General features: G+C 40.3%; 1 protein-coding gene and 1 long non-coding RNA gene across 2 annotated transcripts; both read right to left on the bottom strand.

The window, feature by feature from the left end:
• Positions 1–5,983: 5,983 nt before the first annotated feature.
• LOC116670571 (adhesion G-protein coupled receptor G2) lies at positions 5,984–8,601 on the bottom strand. Its single transcript, XM_032501152.1, has 4 exons — positions 7,764–8,601; positions 7,586–7,668; positions 7,205–7,488; positions 5,984–7,127 (listed from the first exon to the last, which is right to left on the bottom strand). The coding sequence occupies exons 2-4, from the start codon at positions 7,621–7,623 to the stop codon at positions 7,009–7,011; spliced, it is 441 nt and encodes a 146-aa protein (XP_032357043.1). The 5' UTR covers positions 7,624–7,668; positions 7,764–8,601; the 3' UTR covers positions 5,984–7,008.
• Positions 8,602–10,441: 1,840 nt separating this feature from the next.
• LOC116670564 (uncharacterized) lies at positions 10,442–10,829 on the bottom strand. The gene is made up of 3 exons (XR_004327054.1): positions 10,771–10,829; positions 10,581–10,672; positions 10,442–10,516 (listed from the first exon to the last, which is right to left on the bottom strand). It is a non-coding gene; the product is annotated as an uncharacterized LOC116670564 (long non-coding RNA).
• Positions 10,830–21,774: the final 10,945 nt, after the last annotated feature.

The following is a 21,774-nucleotide window of genomic DNA, read 5'->3' as shown; positions in this document are numbered from 1 at the left end:
CGTGTGCAAGTGCGTGCGAGCATGCATGCGTGCGTGTGTTGAGACAATCTTAGTGAGGGGCGGTAGGATGAGCAGCTGAAAGAGCTCTGTGCTATGCATATGTGGCTGGTATATGTGATTGTGTGACATCCCTGCCTGGTCAAAGGGAAATATGCCACACTGTAACTGCTTTTGAGGAATGACATGCATGGGCAGGTCACTCAAAGTTCACCGTCCAGTTGCGGTCCACACAGAGATGGCCGGAGAAAATGGAACAGGAGGATTGTGGCAGCGTGTGGAGATTTCACTTGTTCCCACTGAAGTAATCCAACAAATAATTCAATAATATTATATATTGTTTATTGATCCCCAGTGGAGAAATTACAATTTACACTGTTTGTTATTAATCACCACATGCAGGTCTGAAATACACACATATGCTCAGGACCTATACATGCATAAATGAAGCGATGTCAGAGTGAGTGGGCTGCCAGCTAAACCAGCACGCTGAGCGGATGGGTATGGTGCCTGGCAGTGCTCAGGAGGTGAAGTGGCATCTCTCCAGCTACCGATCCAAACTCCGTACTTTGGTCCATACAGGCACTTAAACCAATGACCCTTCGGTTCCCAACCCAACTCCCTACAGAATCAGCTACTGCCACCCCCAAATGATTGTGCAAACATTCATGTCCCTGCACATTCTCTCTCCTGCCAATTGCCTCTACTGTATTTTGAGTGGGTATATGAATACACATAGGAGCAATTGGACAGGACTAAAACAAATCTGCAAAATAGTGTCGTGCAAGGAGATTGCATTTAAAGCCTTCTCCCACACTCGCTGCTGAACTTGTGCAGATTCTGTGCAGTCCCACCGTGAAACTTTGACTTTAAAGCTACTTGAATACATTAATATAAAAACAGATACAAAAATGGTTCTAATTGAACATTAGGATGAATCTAAGAGTAAGTTTACTAACTAATCTAAACATCTTCCAAAACTTCACTCTCAATTTTTTTTTTTAAACATGTTCTTTTGTAGCTGAACTGGAAAGCAAACAAAGAAATGAACAAATGCAGAAATGGCAATGTTAAATAATTATCGCTCTGCATTCTGGTGCACATCCATTCAATAACTGGCAAACAAAAATTTTCCTGTGTGTGTGCTACTTTTTATGCAATTCTAATGGACAATACAAGTCATTATCTTTATCATGCATACTGTAGGCATAAGGCTATTTTAGATGTTGCAATAACTAATTAAATAAATGAAGACAGAGAGCAAGCGAAAACAGCATGTACACACATTACAGTTATTTTGGTTGTGTTGATACTAATCCACACAGTTTTTAGTGAACTATCATTAGGTCAACACAACAGCATTATAAGATTGGACCTTATAGTTTATAGTGAAACAGAGGCATCTAATTTCACCTAGATATGGACAGCTTGACACACAGACCTTTATGAAAAGTATGAGCATAGACAGAGAAGCAAGAAAATTCAGTTGACGTCACTTATCAACTCGCTTATCCTCTCTAGTCAGAGAAGAGACATGGTATACAGCAGCAAGATGAGGCCCATAAATCAAACAGGATGTCGGTACAGCAGGATAACACAGCCCGACATGTCACAAGTATGTTCTAGATTAACCTCTGCCACCACTTCACTCAATGCCTCTGCTGGGATGGAATCACTTGGAGCTGTCTGGCTCTGGAAGCTGGAAGTCATGCTTTAGCTGTAAACACAGACACTGGTCTCTAACGAGGAGCTGGGGATCAGGAGTCACGTCGCTCTTTGGTTTCTTGAGTCCGTATAACTTATATTCCCGGCACAGAGTTGTGAAATTCTCACATGATGATTTTTTAAACATGTTGTCACTGACCGACTGCTGTATCGCTGGGGTCAAAAAAAAAGAAAACCTGTCTTTCATTCCATGTATTTAACGGACACACAAAGCAGCATGTTAAGAAGATTTATTTGCCCCAAATGAACACTCATCAAGCCTAAATTGTGCGGTTTGTCCATTACCATTTTGTGAAAGAGCTGGACCACATATTGGGACAATACACGAATTACTTAGAAGAGCCACATCCTTATGTTTTGAGACTGCCATAAATGACAAACATGAGACATTAAAAAATGAGCCATGAAGAAGATGAAAAAATAATCTTCTCCTGCTGCTCCAGGAAACAAACTTTTCTGGTGGTCCCTCACATTAAGTTGACACTAACCCAAATGCAAACACACAGTTACAAACAAGATTTTATAGGATTGGCACGAAAGTGGATGCTTTCAGTATTGGTCTCCTCATGTGATCTTAGTTCATGTATTTGCACAATGGAACATATTCTCACACTTGGATGTGTAGAGGGAAGCACTATAGGGTGATTAAAGGCTCCCTACGGAGTGGGAAAGAGGAAACAGACAGTTTATCGTGCTTGGACAACAGTGTAGTTTAACTGAAATCAGATCACTGCGGGCTCAGCATGCTTATATTTCATAGACACGCACATATGCGAATGTACACCTAGATTTGAGAATTAAAACACATACACACTCCACTCCTTTTAGGTTTGCCACAAGAAAGAAAACAGGAATTTTTCCCTCCACAATAGTCTCATAATGTAACTTTGAACTAACTTTTAAAATGTTACAACTAACTTTAAGCCTGTGTTAAATGATTTTTTTTGTAGCCGATTTGGGGGGAAGCGGAAACAAGCTGTAAACACAAGATGGACATATTTTCACACTGCAAACTTGATATGCTGAAATGTTTTAGACATCTAGCAGATACATAACAACAGTAGCATTTGTGTGGAGTGTTATTTTTGGCCACTTGATGAATGTAAGTCAATGTTCACTACCTTTTCACTCTGTTTTGGTCTCCACCAACTCCTGAGAGAAATATCCAACTCTTTAGCTGCTAAATGTGTTACTGCAATCACTAGTTGATGCATTTGCTGTTTTGAAGAGGTAGTGTACAACTGCCTTTGGTACCACATCACACTGGGAATATTAACATTATAAGTACCTGCAGCCACTATAGAAGACCTACACTGGTAGATGCTGTTTAGCAGGCAAACCAGGTGCTTATTTTCTACCTGTGAAGATTTTGTGATTTTGCAACACTAAACCAGCGGGTGAATCAGTGCCTGTGGTAAGCTCTACATCATTGTGGGGAGAGCCTGCACATTTGTGTGAAGCAAATACCACAACTTCACCAAGTGTGAATTTTAAAGGCCAAACAACAGCCAAGTCAATAGCAAGCTAACTAGGCGCAGTATGAGTGAATCCAGACGGCTTTAGCTTCTTAACCATACGCTTTCATGTCTCTTAAGTGTGGGACCAAACCGGTAGTTATGAGGTTTGTTTAAATCCTGCTTAAAAGAGGAAATACTTCAGAGTGAAATGCTGGCAGCAAGGATTTCTAAGAACCAAGGATGATGTAATAATATGTATATGTATTCCTAATATATATACATGAAATCCAATTTAGAGATTATCACATGTGTTATCAATATTAAATGTTGACAGTTGCTTTTTTATTAAGCCTGGTCTTAAAGCTCTGCAGCAACTGTGAATAACAACTGCTGGTTGAACAAAACTGACCACAAAATTCTTTGCATTGTTGCATGCAAAACATACAAGAAAAGCCCATATTTGCAAACGTGTTGGCTGCACGATTGAGTGATTGTGATACATCTGGTGACTTCTGATGGACAGATCTGAATGTGTGAGTTCGCTAGCTTTCTTCACTTTTATCAGGCTGTTTCACGCAGCAGTGAGTGAGGGATGAGGAGCCGGGAAGGTCAAAAGGGGATGAAGACAACCCCATTTCGTGACATAAAGAGGAATGATCCTTCTTGCTGCTGCACATGACGTGAGAAGGGAAGACAGGCAACTGTAGGGAGGAGAAGCTTGAAATCCAGAGGTCAAGTTTTCAATCTGACTGTTTCAACAGGTTTGCACCCTCAGTCACCTCCCCCTCCCTTCCTCTTCTCTGCTTTCGTGACCCCTCCATTCTCACTCTATTCAATGAAAGATGTTGATGAACAGCAAAGACAGCGCCGACTTCCAGGACCCAGGCTAGACAGTTCTTCACAGTCAAGTGCTGTGTATGAAGCCATCTGGCCACCCCTCCCGAATTGCGAGGCATTGTGTTGTTTGGAGAGTTTCCTAAGTCACGGCCAGTAACCTGAAAGCACCTTGGGCTTTTTTTTCTTCCAGTTCTCTCCCCGTTTTCCCGTAGGAAGAGGCCTCATTTTGTTCTCCCTGCAAATGTAACACAGTTTCTCTGACATGCTGCAACCGGCCATCATAAATCTACACACTTAACTATGGGCCCTCAAATCTATCAGCCTGAGTGCTTTGAGTCTGGGGTCCACATCATGACATGCAAGGAGGTGGAGGGGGCTCTCAGTCACGCAAGCGCTGCCCCGTGCCTGGACCTCAGGCTGATTTTACTGCAGCCAGCAGGGAAACCAGACTCTACAAAGACCCCGAGTCCACATCAATTTCACAAGCAAAGTTACTAGGAAATAAATCATTTTGGGGATTTATGAAAAAGGAGAAAGGGGGGATGCTAGGAAGTGGGCTGCAAAACAAGGGGTACATAAAACAAAGTGCAAGAAGGGTCAGATTTTATCTTCATGGTAACTCCATGTTGATAAAAGCCAGTTATATAGCTCTATATTATTATTAAGTTAAATAAATAATACATCTAGGTGCATGAGTAGTCATATTTGACTAATCATATTTCCTCCAGACGCGCAAGGTTCCATGAACAAGACCTTAAGGCTTTATAGGTCATTTGAGATGGGCAATTTGGCTTTTACACGGCAGGAATCAGTCCAGACTCTATTTAATAAAATACACGCAAAGCCGTGTCTCTTCCTGCACCTGAAATACGCCAATCATAAAACCAAACCATTTCACACTTTGGCTGTGATTAGTAACAGTGTTAGTATTACTGTTCCTGTTCTGCTAAAGACTAATGAGCTCCCAGGGAAACTTGCACTTTTCCAAGAATAATTCCCTTGATTAGGCTGAATAAAACTTATTTAATCTAAAAATCCATCTTTCCAAGGAGGATGGATCAGTGAATTTCCCCCATAATTTCCCTTACCTTATTTCAATATCATAGAGTTTTGTGCCATTGGGCTTTCTTACAAAATCTGGAGATACGTGCCAATTTGTTGGTGTTTAATCTCCAAGCCACTACCGTACATGTGGTTTAAGACTGAAAGTGATTAAAAGTGCTTTCTTGGTTTTCCTCCACTAAAAGGAACACATCTACACATGTTCAAATTCAATTCTGGTGGCCACATTTTCACTCTGGTAACAGACGGTTTTATGGGATAGCGTGAAAAATGAACATTCTTCCCCCTTCTCGTTTTGAAATAAATTAGATTGACTAAGAGTTCCCAGAAGTCTCAACGCAAAGTCTTCTTTTCATACATGTCTAGATTTATGTTTTTAGGAAAGCAGTAGAAAAACAATTCAAATCATTATCTTTGTGTGCGAAGCTGATTTGTGATTTTGTAAATGAATGAATAACAAGCAGTGACCTTTGGATCAATTACCTAGGTCTTGAAATTTACACATTTTTTTCTAAGGTGTCGGATCCTAGAAGAAGGCTCTGCTGTGGCTTACCTAGAGAGCTCTAATGCATGGGCACACACAGGTATCATTGAAGCCTGCTTTGCTCTGCATGAAAGGCCTTTTGGGGGGGGAGGGGCGGGGCAACACAAATCAGATGTGTATGGCAGTAATTACCCTAGTTTTTGGCTGGCACGCTGTGGTCATTTAGAAGATTAATCAGTCACGGAGAAATAAACATACTTTGCTCTCTGAATGTCACTCCCCAACCTCACACACCCAGACTTGTGCAGATGGAAAGACTCCTCTGGTGTCTACTTAAGAAACCTTTAACTTTTTGTACTTCTGCAGGCAATCTCACTAAATTCACTAAAGCAATTTACACATTTTTAGTTAGATCTGCGTATGTTGTCCTGAGATGCTGAATCAAGGATCATACCTTACTATATTGTATTAAAAGCAAACCTTGACAAGCCTTAACAAACATTTCAATAAAAGATGTGTGTTCCTTTTAAGGCTTATTAGAACACAAAAACAAATAGAAAAGAAAGCAGGCGTCCGTATATATCTTTATCCAAACTTATATATCTAAAACTTATTTATCATGGTTAATGTTTTAAGATTGTATCTGTTATAAACATATTTAATACATTAATTCGGTAGGAGACAATTACACACACAAAAAATACACAATTGCAATGGTCATTAACATGCATTTCACCAAGATACACTCCACTTATTAAAAGGTTTAAATGCTAGTTAACTACAGCCATATTTCAGAGAACAGTTTCAACATAGTGGCGTGCCCTCAGGCCTCTTATCACTATAGGTAGCCATGAGCTCATTTCTTGTTAGCCAGTTAAGGCTCCCCGCACAGTGGATACTGCTCTCAGTAGGCACAAGGTAATTATCTGTAGGCACGCAAAGCGCTAGCTGGCTAGCTCGGCCCCCAAACACTGTAAGGAGGGTGAGAGATAAGACTTCCCTGTGCCTTTTTTTTTTCTTTGTGCTTTGCCATCTTTAGTCCATATGACAACCACATCGGTCATATTTTTCTGAACCTTTGAATATTTTAACATTCCAGTGTATGACTTAAGCTTTGATTTAGGACCTTTGTGATATATTCTGAATGAATCACAAATAGTTACTGTGTGTTTCACAGTGAATAAAACAGTGCTTCTGTTGAGTCATCAGCACAAATTATTTCCTGGAGATTACTCCATCTCCTGTGTCAGTGCTTTACTCATTAGTCATTTTTCTCAATAAAGGTAATCCAAATTAGCTGGCTAGTGGCTTTTTTATTGCATTTTACCAGCACCTCATTCAACAGAGGCTCTGCTTGACTACATGAAATAAAATGCTGCCCTCTTGTGTCAAGATTATCTCTGGCAAGGAACACTTTCTGTCCCCACTTGAAGAGCATATGCAGTGTCAATGTGGATTTGTAACAACTGTGTTTGATGTGTCTGTGGTGCTACCGCTGGCTGTAAAGCTTCGGTCCTCTCTAGCGATGGTGCTGGAATTGAAATAATAGATGAACAGGAAGAAACCTGCAAAAACAGGGTAGATGGGTTACGTTAACACTAAATTAAATACATAAATGCCATTGCAAAATAGACTGTAGTACCTTGAAAGGAGTTGAGGATGGTGAAGATGTAGTAGGAGGCTATGAGTAGAGGTCCGTAGCTGAAAACAGCAAAAGCCCAGGTGATGCCGAGCTGGAGGAACAGGCCTAGAATGGAGAAAGAGTTTGTCTTGATGGAGCTGGTGGCTTGAGCTTTCCCTGCTGCAGTGTTCTGGAGAACAATCCTCTGCACAGTCATGATAAATAGGATGAAGGTGAAGATGAACACTACAGCATAGTAACCAATGTTCACCCCCTGGTGGACAACAGCATTAGAGTTCCAGCACCTAAAAAATCATGAAAATAAATGCACTTCAGTGACATTAATCTTTTTTTGTTTTTTAGATAAGGAATCACTCTTGGCAAACAGTAAGAGTTGCTTACATTTTTGCTGAATTCCCATCATCGGTGGAAATGACCATGTCATCATATTGTCTCAAAGCAACAAGACCTTACAGCTGGTGTGCCTAAAGAAAAAGTGTATATATATTTTTTTCATGCTTATGTGGTATGAATTATGCACATAGGATTGTTTGCTCAACTATGGGTTCAGTTCTCTTACCCCATCCTGTGATGCAAATCTTCATCATGTAACGTTTGATGTCAGTGGGAAACTTCTGTAGAGTCAAGTACAAGTGTAGACCCTCTATTGAAAAACAGGAAATGGTGGCTAACATAGTGTAGTGCATAACTGCTGCCACCGCCACGCACGCCCCAAAGTTTCCCAGGTTGGCAATGCTCTCATTTACCAGGAAGGACAAATTCCGGTAGAACATGGAAACAAAGAGGTTCATCAAGATCTTAGTTGCTTGGCTTGCTTTCCCTTTTCTGTGGGGGGGAGTTAGGTTTGTGTCAGCAAAAACCTTTAATATTATATGTTAAAATTTGAAAAATGGTTGCCCTTACACAACAATACATGAAAAGAGCCGCCGCTAAGAAAAACATTGACAAGCCAAAGCCGATTGAAGTGATGTACTGTAGGTCAGATTTCCAGGTGGATGGGACTGATTTAGGGAAGGATGTGTTATACTATGTGTGGAATGATGAATCTGGAATTACTTAATATAATAATTTTACCAAGAGTATTGCAAAAAATATTAGAAGAGAGCACTGGATTTTGATGCTGCCATTGGTTTCTTTTGTCTTGCAGCCATCTGTGATCCAGATCACCTTTTTCCCTACAAAGAGAGAAGATGCTACTGCAGTTCTTTTCACATTAAAGTTTCAGTTGGTAACTTTTATAAACATAAGTTTTTGTCATGTTTTCTGAAACTATGTATATCCTGCAGTAGCAGATGAAACAGATAACCTGTGGGAAAATGTGCTTCTATTGGCATTTTCAAGATTCCACTGATAATCTGTTTAATGTAGTAACAGGATAGTGTGGCAGTTTCAGCAAAACAAAGTATCATTTTGTAATCATTGTGTTTATATTTATGTTGTCCATACAATTCACGTGTAAGTAAGTTAACTTTTCTGTAGTTTTTATTTTTGTAAAGAAGTTTCACCTGACGAATTCTCAAAAAAACTAGAACTGCAGCAAATGAATTATTTATTTTCACCGCCATGGCACTGGCCTCTGAAGGGATTTGAACCAAAAAGCCCATCATCGAATCCTTATCCTCAAGAATCTAAAAAGCACAAAAAATAATGATCAGAAAAAACTACAAGGTGATATACCTCTATTTAATACTGTGTTTCACTGGCACACTGCACACATTTATATCACCACTTGTTGCAGTGCCAAAGATAATGTTGGTATGATTTTTTGGGGGGAGTTTAGTGGTCACCCCTTTCATATTGCCTATTGTGATAGTGGCTGAGCTGTCATTGACCATGCGTTCCTGCAATAAAGAGATATTATTCATTATTTTTCTGTATTGAAAAACACACAAATCATTTCTCCTTTCCAGCAAACTGTGATCATCATTACAGTTCCTAACAACATCACACCAAAATTTAGCAACTGACTCCTGCTGCCAGTCAGTTTTGGAAATACTTCCAATATTACAAAATACTGCCATTATTGCTATCAGGGGGAGGGAGAATAACAGCACCACCTGGCTTTTTTCCAGGTGGCTTACATGGCACACAATGGTGGGTCTTGTTTGAAATATAAATGGTGAGGTTGTAGTCTGTTTCTTTTAAACCTGCATATCAGGAAACACACACACACACACACACACACACACACACACACACACACACACACACACAGAAACACTTGATTTGATTTATTTAGCAAAAAAACATAGTAAATAATATTATCTAATAAAAAATGATAATATCTTTGCAAGTGTCTTCATCATAGGATTGAATGTTTTCACATAAGCTGTTTTGGCTCAAGCTAATATTGCTATTACCTTTAACATATTAAAACATCACATTATAGTTACACATGTGCCTTGTTAAGAGCTATGAATGCTGTTAAATGTGCACTTATAGATATGAAAGTAAGAGTGGTATATTTGTGATTTTACCTGTATTCAAGCATTGGTGAATGTTTAAGAGGAAACCTGAAACAGAATCAAGGTTCTATAAGATAATTGGTTTGAAAAAGAAACAGTCACTGTGAGTTATTTTAGTACAGAACCTTTGACCAATAGGGGGCAATGTCTCACTGCTTTCGTGTGCCAGTATGTACTCTTAAATAAAGTGTGCAAAGCTTTCACTTGCAGTAATGCTAGTTACATTTTATTTTACATAAGTATTTCTTAATAGTACAATTTATACCAAAAGGAAAGTCGAGAGTTGACTGGATTCAGTCATTCTGACTATGTACAAATCTAGTTTATTTTTTAAGTAATACATAGAAAGGAGTTTGTCATCAATACCTGAACTTGTGTTTGATGATGGCATACAGTTGAAGTTGGAAAATGGATTCAATACAATATCGTGCTTGGAAAGAGTCTCATTATTCAGAATCACTGTCCAGATTTTGTCATTAACTTCCCTTATTTTGAAGTTGCAGAGGAAATCTTCATTGTGACAAGTATAAACTGTAGAACGCTCACATTCAATAAATGACCAAGAGAAACAATTGAATGATTGATTTCAGTGGACTCAAATCAGGCTAAATAGGTAACAGCACCTGGTGTTTCCTGGTGTGGTTTGATCTCAAACCACTGAACTCATTATAGACAACATCTGAAAAATGATAAGAAACCACTGTTTACTCTGAATTGTCTTTTAAACTTTCAGTTGAAGACCTTTATCTTTCAACAGTGTTGTCAAGTTTACCAGATAGAAACTGATTTGATGACTCTTTGGCACTGGTAAACAGTACATTCTTTTGTCTCCATATGTTATTGGTGTCTACAAAAATAATTACAAAAATATACTGATTTGTGTCAAGTTAGTTTTAGTTGAATGTACTCACCTGAGCTCCCAACCAGGTTGTTCTTGACCAAAATCCCATTAAATAGGATTGCTACAAACATCCAGCGATGCTTTGCATTCAGTGGTAACATCCTGGGGAGTAAGTACAATGTGCATTATATAATTAGGAATTTAGTTATCTGACGTATCTATTTTTAAGTGTCACCAAGCTTTATAGCAGCTTTCATTACCTGAGTGAGGGGATTTTCTGCATTATCACTCTTCACAGCGACTCACATCCACTGTACAGTTATTACACGCCACTGTAAGATATACCACTGATGTTCTTCCTGTCTGATTTACCTTGCAAATTAAGCTCGTCCATTTACAACACCATATATGTCCACTTTCTAAGTAAACAGGCTGCCACATTTAATTATTGCCTAGAATGATGTGTACCTGTAAGCTGCTGAAACCATCAACCAAATTTTGTTTTGTTTTCTTGTAGCGGTTGGTACTTACTTTATCATACCAACACAAATTTGCAGTACTTTCTTGTAGTTTATTTGATTTTGCTTCTCAAAAGTAGGTTGTTACTATTATTATTATTATTATTATTATTATTACGTGGTGATGGCGCAGTGGATAAGACCCATGTCTTTGGTGTGGTAGATCTCAGTTTGATTCCCACTGTGATAAATCAACCAGTGTGTCCCTGAGCGAGACACATGGCCCCTAGTTGCTCCAGAGGCGTGCAACCTCTTTATTTAATTGATTCACTTTTAGCCATGCTGTGTGTAGCTCTCTGGAAGGCAATGTCTGTCTGTCCACTACTTTGTACCCAACTAAAATACCTAGTACCTTGTATTTATGGTTCCCAAAGGATGAATCCTACTTTGGCGACCCCCTTGCGTTTCTTCTAGTGTTACTATGAGGCTAAGTGAAATGTCTCAACAACTATTGGAGGAAATGCAGTTTCGCCACACTCATTCTCACCGGAGCCCTATCTTTCAAGGGCTCTGATTCACAGCTTCCTAATAAATAAATTGTAACAACCTTGCTGATCTATTGACTTCTACTTGGTTTGTGGCCAAATACCTGCAAACCAATTATTTTCCCATCTGCCTCAGCTGCACGGGCAATGTCTATGTTTATTGTTAATCAGCAAATGGTGAGCATGGCATTTAAACATCATACCTGCCTGACACCAGCATGTTAGCATCATCATTGTGAGCACACGAGTTGCATGCCGATGTTGGCATTTAACCCAAAGTACAGCCTTTCAGTGCCACTAACATGGCTGTAGTCTTGTGTTTGTATCGTAAATTGTAAATATTAACAATCTATTATTTGTGTAAATGTTTTTTCCTTTTTAGAGTCATATGAGGAGCTCAGCATTTTTACTGCTGACAAGATGTTAAAGAAATAATCAGTATGAAGCTGAGCCAGCAGCTGGTTAACTTAGCTTAGCAAAAAGACTAAAAACGGGGGGACAGCTAGACAGGCACTGTCCAATAGTAAAGATCAGTAATTAACACAATAAACCTTGTTTGTCCTTGGTTTCCAACTCCTGAAGTGTAGAGAAGTTTTGCTCTAACCTACACAACTTCACATCAAACTGCTTTTAATTGGTACATGGAGGGCAGGCTTAAAAGAGGACATTTTAGGAAGCAATTGGAAGAAAACTCATGATGCATCTTAAAAAACAACAGCAAACTCTAATTTAAAGCTGTGTAGGCCGATGCAGACATACACCGTTCCTGTTAAATTGAATAAATACATCAGTAATATACCTGACCTTTGTTTCAAATGCAATGAGGCTAAAGGAAAATGTATGTACTGTGTCTGGGAGTGTGACAAAATTATTGAAAATTGTATTTAATGAAAAATAATAATATAATTCTTTTAATAAAATTTCTGATAGGTGTTATTACGTACCAATTTTTTTTCCTGCTGATGTACACAAAATGGACATGTTTTATAAAGACACCTAGGTTTTACCTTGCGCAACCAGTAATACAAGAAGATATCTGAACATGATGTCTGATGTTTGAATATTTCAATCCTTACACTGTACATTAAGTGTGATTGAGTATTAATGAAGAGCTGGGACATGTTGATGGAGCAGTTGAATCTAAGGAAAAGTTTTATGGAAATATCGTCATTTTTATTCATCTTTGATTTTTTTTGCATTTACTATGCATGTTGTTTCAATTTTTGAAACTTGCCGTCATAACAAAGGATCGCATATTGTATTTTATGCTCACCTGAAGCTGGAATGGAAAGTCTTGTCTCATTTATCTATACAATAAAATGATAGACTCGCATCGCGTAGGCTTATGTGGTGCAAATTAAATAAACTAATTACAGTTACAGCCAGCCCAGCAAGGACTTTGGACAGTAGGTAGCAAAGATATGCATTTGTGTGGTGAAATAAATTCAAAGTCTTGTTTGAGCTCTTAAATGATCCAGTAAATTACCCCAGTGGAAGGACGGGGTGAATAAATGAAGGGGACTGATTTGGAATTTGATGTCTGAAAAAATGTGTTAATGCTGCCCCCTGGTGAAAACTTGAACTCTTACTTCCAGTAGTGACACCATTTGGTTGATATTACAGTTTTTTTTCTGGATGCTTAAACCTTAACCGTGATTGTCATAGCACAATTTCTAAAACTATTCATACTTATAGCAACACCACTCACTGAGTTTGCAAAACTAAAAGCACAAACTTGTTGGTGCATGTTGTGCTTATTAATGTGATGGCTTGTGTTAACTGTTTGATTAAAAAAATGCCACTTTTCCAAAGGTTTCTGCAAGAGAACTACAATGTTTTGCTGATTTGATGAAAGGTTTTCTTATTTGTGTGTAGAGTTTTGCAAAAATAGCCAACGGTTTCAAAAAATGTGCCTAAGCCATCAGAAAAAACTGTAAATAATACAAGCCTTTTTTGTTTTGATAATCTCTGGCTCAAAACATAAGACCAGTGAACAAATACCACTGTAGAATAGACAACAATATAAATTGGCAGAGCCTTTAGAGGAACAACTCAAGCTCCTCTGTGGTTGTTAGCAGGTTGATAATGTCATTACAGCCAGCCTGCTAGCCTGCTAAGGCAATTACCACCCCCCCAGCAGCACTAAACACATTTAAGACCCGATCACAGTCTGGATAGGCCTGCTTGGATTCATTGATGGAGTTTTTATTGACAGTTTAGAGTTAACTCAACATATTGAACTATGTGGTCAGTCTGATGATGTCATTGCTATCCACATTAATGTCTGTGTGGCCATTAGTTGTTTGTCAGCGCTGCATTATGTGGGCAGGTAAGAAAGCAAACTTCTTCCTCCAGTGCACAGGCACTAGCTTAGTTTGTCATGTGAAAGTACTGTGCAAATTGAGCAGCCGTTAAGTTAGTAATGCTTGCTCTTAGTTCTGCCAGTACTCATCAATAAATTAATCAGTGTTTCCTGGTGTAAGGTCAAAAGTAATGAAAGCTGTTTCTTAGCTCTGCACTGCAGGCTGTTCACTGTGTTGTTGTTTTCAGGACCCGTTTTCTTGGTGGTGCGTTGCACGATGCTGTGAGGATAGAGCCAAGGGCTCGGTGCCGTATGGCAGATGAATATTTGATGGACCCTAATGGAGCTTCGCCCTCATGCCATAGCTCTGTTTTTCCCACCACGCGCTGCAGATGGTGGAGCTATGTGGTCGGCATCCATTTTGGCGCTTCCCTGGTGAATTTGGTTGCCTGTCTTGCCATTCCACACAACAGCTGCCTGTGTGTGTGTGTGTGTGTGTGTGTGTGTGTGTGTGTGTGGGGGGGGGCTCCAGTGCTCCGGCACAATATACCAAATCCACACCCCGTGCACCCAGCCCTCACATGCAGCTGTATCCCTCGCCTTGTGCATGAACTTGTCATCACCAAGGTCAGCAGATCACCTGCCATCTATCACAGAGGGACTGCCTCATGTTACACATCATTCCATATACATCTGGATACGTGTGTCAATATTTATGTCCACTGGGTAAAAAACATTGTCAGCATCAATCCTGTTGAGGAGATTAAAATCTTAATTTGGGAGCGATGTAACCCAGCCTGTCAGTCCAATTGCAGAAGTGACAGTGAGGCAGATCAGCTACATATTTCCTTGGTGACCTCATCCTCTATACAGCACAATCTATAACTCTGACAGAGAGTTACCTCTTAAATAGATCTCGCAATCAAAGTGTTTGGGAGACTTAAGAGTTTCACTTGAAGGGTGTGAGGAAAGTGAGGAGCGGGTTTGGCTTTGTGCTGGAATGTAGGATAGCAGAGGTTGTGTGTGTGTGTGTGTGTGTGTGTGTGTGTGTGTGTGTGTGTGTGTGTGTGTTTTCAGGGCACCTGTTTGTACTGTCTTTGCATGTCCGAGCCTGTACACACACACACACACACACACACACACACACACACACACACACACACACACACACACACACACACACACACACACACACACACACACATACACACAGCTGCCCCTCACATTACACAGCTATTTCTGATCTGCTCAGTCAGCCACAGGCATGGGGGTACAGCAGGGTCAACACTTTCTCCTGCACAGCAACCACACATCAGAGCTAATCGCACAGTTAATGCGGTATCTTTAATTGTACAGTACAGTGTTAGAGACTGTGCATCACTCTTTGTTCACCTCATGGACTGTATGTCACCCTGCCCAACCATGACTGACATGGTGGAATGTTGGTCTGACTTTACAGCCTCAATGAAAAACTTGATCGGCACGCGGCTAAAAAATGTCACATTACAGATATAAAATCAGTTGCATGCAGCTTGGTTGCTCTTTGGTTAACTAACTAAAACCACAGCAACCGGCTTTGGGTCGCCATACAATTGTTTTTTGTCAAAAAGTATGGAATAGACATAACTTATGAACTGTGGAGATTGTGAATAGAAAAAGAAAACAAACAAACAAGCGGTCAAATTTCTTACATAAATGTTTCATCAGTTCTCTTTTACAAGGACACACAGGTGGCACCCTATACTGGCCAGTGCTGTGCCTCACCAGTCCTCCACCATCCAAGCAAACAAACAAACATAAACATAGACAGACAAACACTGTAACCTTCTCAAGTGGAGTGTCTTCGTGTTTGACAGAGAGGCATTCGTCACCATGCTAGAATTACAGTAGGCTCGTTCACGGTCACCTTGGCCAGTGGAGGGACTTTTGTGATTTAAGATCTTTGCTGCTTTTGGCCGCAGTGCACATTATGACAATAAGAAAAGGCTGAGAAAAGATACACAATCAAGTCCATCCTGTTTTCATGACTAGCACCAGATACAGCTTCATCGCATCAATGAGAAACACAGTATGAGTGACACCCTCTTACCGCACTGAACTGGCCTGCTTAATTTTGAGCACATTCATACACCCATCTCCTCCATCACCCACCCACCAGATTTTCAAGCATACTATGACATCACCAGTCTGCAGTTTGTCCCTGAGGCACCTCGCCATGACATCAGTGTCTGCACCGAGCTGGGGGGTGTCTCTCCTCTTCCTATGACCCAATAATGTACCTTCTTGACAGGTCAGTGACCCCAGTACAGTAACCTTATCCTGGACCTCAGGCTCCACACAGAGGGGGGGGGCAGCGAGTGGCGACACAGGAGCTAGGTGAAGAGTGAGGACTGAAGAGGGAGGAGGAGGGGTGTGTGTGTGTGTGTGGGGGGGGATTATCAACTAATCTCCTTTCAGGTGTGGAGACCACACCTCTGGTGTGGAGACCACAATGAGGTGTGAAGGGCCTGGGAGGGAGCCAGAGTGGGACAGAGATTACAAACCTTCGAACCATAACAATAGAGGTGTGAACTAGGAGATGAGTCTCAAAGGAGTGTGAAAAGCAGGAAATCAAAGGAAGGTGACATGGAAGCGCAGATGATGATGACGGGTCATTGGGAGGTCTGCTGAGAGTAGTGGGGAGATGAGAAAGACTAACATTAGACTTTTTTTTTTTTTAATTTAGAAGGGTCATAAGGTTAAGTTTTTGTTCTCTGAACCTTTATGTGAAAATATCTACTTAAGATTTAAGTTTAAGATGTATGCAAAAGAAAGAATACACAATACACAAGAATAACCCATTCTATTCTCCAAATTGTTACTGCAATTTGTTGGAGCTTCCTTAACCACATCCCCTCAGTCTGTTTCTTAAAGACCCCTCTAGGTAAGTCAGGGTGGCATATAAAGAAAGGAATGATCTCACCGTGGGAAGCGCCTACAGATCCACTTTCATTAGGAATTTACGATTTCATCACCCAGCGCTAGAGTTACATACTTTACGTGTAGCAGCGGGAATACTTAGGCAATTTGATCAAAATGATTCTTTGTGGTGCTTCCTTACAAAGCCTGAGTGCTTTGTGGTTTGTTGTAGTCTTTTACATTTGGCATTTCTTCCAGAATGTTATGTTTATAGCGGTTATATTGGATCGCTGCAGCTTCACATCATACACTTTCAGTATTTAAACTTGCAGTTAGAAATGAAAGAGGTAAGCTGTAAGTGATGGAAACTGCAATTAGTGGTGACTTAAATGCAATGAAAAGCAACAACAATGGCGGAGGTGAAAAAGAAAATCTGTTCATTTAGCAGCTTCTGGGTCAGACGAAAAGCCTTTGTACCATAATTATGAAGAGTCGAGTGTAACAACAGACAAATAAACCACACATTCCCACAAGAAAATAATTATAATGATATTTAGGACTAATTACGAACTGTTTCACAATTGTGACACTAAAACTGATGTAGCACTTCACTGATTCAAAAAATGTCTCTTTTGTCCGTACACACTTGCCAAATTATTGTCACCAACTTCCACTACCAACACTAAAATAAAAATACCATGACTTTTCTGACTTTCCTACCAAGAGCTTTTATTTTCAATGCGAGCCAACATTCATTTTATAAGCCTCCACATGGTAAACATTACTTTTCTTTGCAAACAGCTTTAGTTTGATTTGCCGCTGCACAAGCTGTCAAAATGTCCTTGGGTTTCCATTATTTGAATTTAATGAAGGCAATGATGGAAAGGAATCCTTAACTGCCCTGGGATCACTGTAAAGGGGCTAGTCCTGGTCAGTGACCTGGTGTGTGTGTGTGTGTGTGTGTGTGTGTGTGTGTGTGTGTGTGAGTGTGTGTGTGGGTGTGTGGGGGGGATGCATACAAAAAAGGCATCCCAGCTTGACCTTTGAGAAGTCCCTTTGTTGAAGGCGATGATCATTCCTGGGCTCTCCTCAGCTGCAGGTGGCCAGGAACTCCCTGCTGAGTGCTGCAGAGTCAGCACATTAGCCTGTCAAAGGGAGCAGATTAGCTAACCAGGGAGAGCTGGAGGGAGAGCCCCCTGCATCCCCCACTCAACCCCTGAGTGATGATTGTTTTACCAACTAATAAACTTAAATGTATTCTATTGCTTTTATTAGACCTCTGGGATTTACTTTTGCTTGTTGTTACTTTTATGTTGTGGCACTTGTCAAAGACTGTTTGCTATGTACTAATTCATTCACACACCTGTAGACACAGACTGGAGCACTGCATTTATGCATGATGTATAGATAATCTCCCAAGGAAATTCGAATTAATATTCAAAGGAAAATGCCAAGGAGTTCAGTAAGCACTCTTCAGCAAATAATAGAGGCAAATAAAACAGTAGTGTATTTAGAGACTAATTTCCCCGACCAGTAGGATGGAAATAAACAAACATGACCCTCCATTGAGATCACACAGACAGTAGGTAGGGGGTCCGAGGATTGAGATGGGAGTCGAGAGATAACTTCACAGCACATTTGTCTGGTCTGAGAAATCAATAAAACTGCTTTCATGTGAACTTCACGGGAAGGCATGACCCTGAAACACTCACAGAGGTTCATTAGGGATTGTGCTTGCTTTTTTTACTTCACCAGAGAGGAGACTGCAAGCAGTTGCCTATGGGCAAAGTGAAGAGGGCAAAAAAAGACAGATAAGGAAGATGTTTTTGTTGCATAGCCTGTTGGCGCTATACAGTAGATATCTTTGCTATATGGGACTGCCAAAATAAAATATGTATGTTAATCCATGTGTTGAGTCTTCTGCCATGAATATTTAACATTCCAGCCACATTGAGGCTTATAACACAAGGCTTTACATTGTATTATGACAGCCGAGAGGTCCTAATTGCAGTGGCAATCACTTTTTCCTTGGTTATCATGGGCATCCTGATCAATAAATCATAGCTTCTGACAAGCTGAATCAAAAGACATGAATTTCAAAGGTCAGCTCGGCTGCAACCAAACAAAAAACTTTTTTTGCCACCTGATTCCAAACATGAAAGAACAAGCTAATCTAGGGGGAACATATTGATCGTGTGCAGAGTTCAGGTACATGTGAATGTGGATCTGTGCATCCATAGTTTGGAGGGACAGATGCGAGGTTATGTGGAGGTGAAGGTTTTAGGTTCAAACATACTGCTGTGAAACAATGCTGTCTGAAGGTTACAGGAATGTTGCTTCTCTTGTTGATGCAAAAATGCATCTTTTAAAAAAATCTGGATTTTTTTTTAAGAAGCATTGACACTGTGCAACGATTCTTTTGTTTCGCTTGAGAAGTGGCTTCGGCAAAATTTCTCAAAGCATCTGAATACCTTGAGGATGTTATTTGCAATAGAATGGATTTTGTTTGATTTTCATTATCTAAATTCTCTCCCACTTGAAAGGGGACCCTTCCCCTCCATTAATAATTGACATCTTATTACTTATGCCCCTCATCGTAGCAGACGTGCGCTTTGATGTGAGCCGTGTTCTTTTATCAGCACGGTGCTATGTATTGATCGCTGGGCAGATAAGAGCACTATCAAAGGGATACCTTGCGGGGCAGTCAACCACCGGTCACCGCATACTCCTGGCATGATGTCAAGCGCGGGTCCAGCTCACTCTCAGTATCACATCTCTTTGCATCCCTCTATTTCTTAGTTGGCTCATCCTGTCTGAGCACCTGCTTATGTGGGTTACATATTCACAAAGAACAACAACAGCAGTTGGAATGACATCATCTGAAGTGGAAGGAAAGGACGGGTTCAGTAGATAAGGGGTGTTCCACCAAAAGAAACTGTTAGCTCTCATGTTCTGGCTGAACATTACAGCGGATGATGATCTCATTCATAATGCGCATAATGGTTCACTAGTGATGCTTATCCTCAGACAGTATGTAAACAGTGTAGCATGTTGTGCATTAAATATGGTATTTCTCTTGTTAAGGAAAAAGTGTGAATATTAATATTAGATTGCACTGGGATTGGATTATCATTCCAACAACAACCTACCCAGACAATAAAGAGAAAACAAAAAGCGTATTAGTCACACTAAAAGTGTTCAAGAGCATTGTTGGAATGATAAGCACCACCCAGCTACACATGAGTTGGATTATAATTTCCGGAGATTTATATAATCCGTCCACATTGGCAAACACAGAACTCCTTTGTTTATTCTAAACAGACAATCTCCCATCTAAATACATGTCATACATGTAAGTCCCGTATGCAGCTTTAAAGACCAGGCATTGAGTGTTATTTGACACTCAGAGACCAATTGTCAGAAAGCACTTAAAACACAGAGATGGTCATATCCTATTTAACCGAACAGAAAATACATTTTTACTAGCACACTTAGAGACCATTAGCACTAGTAGTGTAAAAGCCAGGCATCTTTCCATCATCAATATCCCATAAGTGGGCCGCTGCTTGTACGCTAGGGCCCTGGCCTGCCTGGTGAAATTCTCCCAGGCTGCTAGTGCTGCTGTTGTTGATGACTTGTCCAGCCTGACTGACAGCACTTTTGTTTTCCGTAGATTAGGCAATCTGACTTCATTGCGGTCTATGAGGGGGTTCACATAACGCTGCTTGGAGGTCACTACACCCATGTGACCCCCTCCTGTCTACTGGCTGCCGCGATGACAGGCCGTCAGCCCCCAGACCGAGGCTAGACAGTGGATGTAGTGACCCTACCCCACTCAAACACACACGCACACGTGCACACACACGCGCACACACACATACACACACACACACGCACGCATGCAGGCCCCTACTGGACACACTCTCTGACCAGAGTGTAAATTATTAATGGGATATACATTAAGGAGCATTCATGTGCTGATATATGATGTTTCCCCACAGCTAATATTTCAGCAGACTGTGTATCAGATCAGGATTGAATGATTTTCTATCAGGCTGCTTTTCTTGAATGAATAATTCAGAGTTATCGCTTGTGACACCTTCAGCATATTCCGTTACATGTTTTCATCAAGAGGTTCTTTTTGATTTTTGAAAAATGTTGTTTGAAAATGGTAGAAATTTACAAAAATAACAAGGCTTGGATCAACTGAAAGAGGACCCTGTCTTTATGCATGTATAATATGTTTGTGTCATACTGCTGGATATTTGCAGATTCATGCATGGATAATTTGCAGATCCATGTATTCATGTATTCCATGTATTTAGGGAGTTTGAGGGGTCAGTGTACGTGCCTATTGATGACTTTCCCTCTTGGCCTTCTGTCTGTGATGAGAAATAAGAGACGGCAGTGTCTGAGGTCACACAATGATTACTTGTCCCCACATGGGGTCAAATGACTCTTAAATGTTTTGTTTACACTTTTACAACCTTGAGTCGGGTCTTAACCAAGTAAAGTGGGGCCTAAAGATTGCATAAAACTGTGGAGTGTCCACAAATCTGTGGTCCTAAAATATGACAAGAAGGGAAAACTTGACATGACTCTGGGGACATGTAGCTGACATACAAAAGATGTAGATGTTAGTAAAAAACATGACATTCATATTTTACCAAAATATTCACAAAAGACATGCCACCAAATACCTCAAATAACACCAAGAACTAATGGTCATATCTTTGAATAGCCGTTATTACCTCATAGATCCAATCTTTATATACTGCCTATGGTTTCAATGCTGAGTCAATTAAGGCCAACTGTTGGATGTGTGTGGATGTACGGAAATAAGTACTTGATTTTCTATACTAGATTCATAAAATCATAAAGGAACAAATCAGTCATGAGGGACAAGATCTATGTGTTGATTCACAGCTCAAAGAACCAGGATATTGAAGTGTTTTTGTATAATGGCTCCTGCATCTTTTAGGAGCATCTCCAGTTTCAGCTGGCTAGAGTCCTAGAACTGGACAAACAAGTGCTGGATAATTATCCGCACCAGTGTTAAGT

The sequence above is a fragment of the Etheostoma spectabile genome, chromosome 20, assembly GCF_008692095.1.
Source record: "Etheostoma spectabile isolate EspeVRDwgs_2016 chromosome 20, UIUC_Espe_1.0, whole genome shotgun sequence".
NCBI lineage: Eukaryota > Metazoa > Chordata > Actinopteri > Perciformes > Percidae > Etheostoma > Etheostoma spectabile.
This window is presented reverse-complemented; position numbering and strand designations above follow the sequence as displayed.